Source organism: Acanthisitta chloris, unplaced genomic scaffold (genome assembly GCF_000695815.1).
Source record: "Acanthisitta chloris isolate BGI_N310 unplaced genomic scaffold, ASM69581v1 scaffold25041, whole genome shotgun sequence".
NCBI lineage: Eukaryota > Metazoa > Chordata > Aves > Passeriformes > Acanthisittidae > Acanthisitta > Acanthisitta chloris.
The window spans coordinates 9,332-12,523 of NW_008654659.1; the positions used below are offsets into that span (position 1 = coordinate 9,332).

The 3,192-nt window shown below is 37.8% G+C and overlaps 1 protein-coding gene across 1 annotated transcript in view; it reads right to left on the minus strand.

The window, feature by feature from the left end:
* Positions 1–582: 582 nt before the first annotated feature.
* Positions 583–3,192, minus strand: part of LOC103810721 (tissue factor pathway inhibitor 2-like) — a gene marked incomplete at its 5' end in the record, with an annotated part of 4,845 nt that continues 2,235 nt past the window's right edge. Inside the window, 2 exons of the mRNA XM_009083637.1 lie at positions 583–680; positions 3,108–3,192. The exon at positions 3,108–3,192 is cut by the window's right edge and continues 24 nt beyond it. Coding sequence (XP_009081885.1) covers positions 583–680; positions 3,108–3,192 — 183 coding nt within the window. The remainder of the gene's footprint in view (positions 681–3,107) is intronic.

A 3,192-nucleotide genomic window follows, 5' to 3' on the forward strand; every position in this document is an offset into this window, starting at 1 on the left:
GTTCATCAAAGTATCCCTATTCCAAATTCTCTCCTGTGGGATGAGCTGGATTTAAGTTTGTACTACTTTTACTGTTATGAGGGCTTCCGAAAGCCTTGACTATGAATATTGACTATAAAGGGCAGTCTATTTAAATGATAGTGCCAAAGTATGTAAAATGGCAGGGTAATAAACCTCTGAACACACTTTTGAAAAGTTCCTTTCCTTTAGCAAGCAGAGGATGCAAAAAAGCCCAGACATCATCCATGTTAGACTTCCAGCATTGCACTCTCCTTAGTTATATAAGACAATTGATTTTTCAAATCTTAATTGATTTGCAACAGCTGAAATATTCTCCCACATATTCCCCCACAAAAACGTAGAAATCTAAATACCTGTCTTTGCCAAAGTATTATTGCAAAGGCAACAGAGCAGAAGAACCAAACTTAGGTTCATTTCTCTTCTATTAAATGCAGTTCTTTATAAAAAAAGGTAAGTTAGATAAAAAGCAGTTCTGAAAGACAGAACTATGTCAGTGTATAAAACTGTGTGGAAACTATCTTACAAAAGAAGAAAGTTGAATCAACAGAAGGTGTTTCAGCTTTAAGCATTCGGGTTATATGTCTGAGGTTTTTTAATCAGTTTTCTTATTTTTCTGCGGAATACATTCTTTGGCTTGTTGATTGTCGGTTTCTGAATTCCTGCTAACAAAACAAAGGAAGCAGTTAGGAAATGGCATGACAAAACTATTATTACTCTTTATTGTTTTGGTTTGGGGGGGTTAAGCCTGTTTAAGCAGTTGTCCAATTGTAACAGACATATCAAAAAAGTGTAAAATGCATTCTGGACGCCCTATTCTCACACACTCTAAGGTTTCCAATGTGTTTACCTTTGGCACTTGCTGCTCTCTTCCTGAGCAGGCAACAAATAAATCCTTTTCTAGCTGTCCTGCAGTGACAGCAGAATTGAACTAAATACACTGCTCTCTAAAAAAGAAAAAACCAACAACCAAACAAAAAAACCCAAACCCACACACAAGAAAACCCTGAAACTATTATTGCATTTCTCTGAACAGTAGAGTAAACTCTCAGATATAACCAGTGCTTGTGGGAGATTGAAAAGGTAAAGTGATTTGGGTTTCTGTGCAAAACTCACAGAAGCTGCAGAGTGGCTGAAGATAGTTGGAGTTAACTTCAGAAAAGTTTACAAAGACTGTATGAAATGTGCACGTGCAGTTCAGAAAAAAAGTACTCTACAACTCTGACTGAAAATCTTTGTCTTTACGCTACCTATTTACCAACATGCAGAGCCTCTTGGCCAGTTCCCAATCCTTTCACTGTCATCCCAATATATTTGTTTTCTTTTCCAATTTTGGAAACCATGAACCCTTTTCCAACTTCAGAAAAGAGATGCCTTCCAATCCTCAACGTTCTATTATTCTATAAACTTTTGGAAACAAAATTATTCAGAATCCTTTTCCCTCAAAACACTGCAGATGAGTTTAACCAGCAGTTGTATATTTGCACAGGAAGGTCAACTTACTTCAATTTGAGACTCCTAAAGGTAACAGGAAAGATGGTGGGGAGGAAATTATAGGAGAAGGAGTGGCTTAAGTTGCCTGAATTATTTGCTTAATGTTACTATGCACTCCCAAGCTATAGAAATGAATATGTATAGCACAACATTAATTAGCACTAATTACGCCCTTAACTTTGGTCTTTGGCTGAAGCAAGCCTTACTGAATTGTGAAATCCACAAGTTGGTGAAAAAGCTTGTAACTGATCCTTTTACATTTGGCTCTCTGGTGCTCTAGTTACAAGACAAACAGCATTTCCATACTACTTTCTTCCACAAAAATGTAAGGAAGAGAAAACCCCCAGGTGGATCTGTCTGGGTGTGGGCAGGGGCACAGCGTGGAGGTGAGACACTAAAGAGGCAGTTTCCTTCCTCCTCTTTCCTTGCACACTCCAGACTGGAGCCTGGCCCTACCACTTCACAGAGAGTAATAGATGCAAATTAGGTAATCATAAGCATCTCAGATAGACTTAGCATGCTATTAAAGACTCTCTTATAATACTAGAGCGACAGAGGCACACTCAGACTTGTCACCCACAGAAATATTACTGTCATGACTAACTGGCAGACAATATTTTTACGTCTGAAGAGTCTACACAGAGTGCAATCCTTGCCCCAGCCCTAGATTTGCAGCCCAGAACTGAACAATCATCTCCTGAGTTAAGCCTTCTTGACTACACATCTTCAATACTGAAGTACTCAGACCTTGTGTAAATCTCATATTTAAAACAGAGCTACTTTTTAGCTTTTTCTTTTCTCTTTTCCCCAAAGGCAATATACATGCTTGTCATAGCCTTAACTTTTTTGCCTGTTAGCATCAATTTTTAAAATACTGTGCTATGTCTGTTTCCTAAGTGTTCTGGGGAAAAACATACAATTATGCTTTTCTCTCTCATTTATTTTTATATCAAAAGTATTAAACTAAGGTATTAAAACTTGCAATACCTGGTATGAACAGCTGACTGCAAGTAAGAGCATAACTCTTTTGACTTACAGGCACAGCCAATAGCTGTTTTGTATAAACCATTAAGAAAAATCAATTATCATTCCAAGCCTTCCCCCCATAGCCACAGAAACAGCTGACTCAGCACAAGTTTAAGAATGGGAAATGAGCATACACAGCAGGGAGTCAAGGTAGAATGGTAAATTCTGCAAATGTGAAGGAAAAACACATATTGGTTTCACAACTCAATTTAATCCTATTTAAAAATATCCAGAATAAAATTATACCTTAGTGAGTGTTCATGCTGGGACTGAACAGTATGAAGACTGAATTCTTGTGGGCTCCAGTACGTTAAACAGTCTTTTTGTGTGCCCTTCTCTATACTTCATTAAAATATGTTGTAACCAACACCCATTACACTGATCTTGCCAGGATTTACCATTGCATTTCAATTCTCCCTGCCTTTGAAAACATCAAGTCCAAAATGCAAAGAGCATACCCCTGTACCAAGCCAAGGTGAGTAAAAGAATGCTGTGAACACCTGTTACTCCTATGTGGATTGCTTTAGCTGCTTGTGACTGACAAAATATTAAAAAACCCTGCAACTTACCTTTTTTGCAGACCTTGTAGCAATCTGTTTCAGTAACAAAGTTATTGGCATTTCCACCACAGCCGGTATATTTGAACTCCCTACA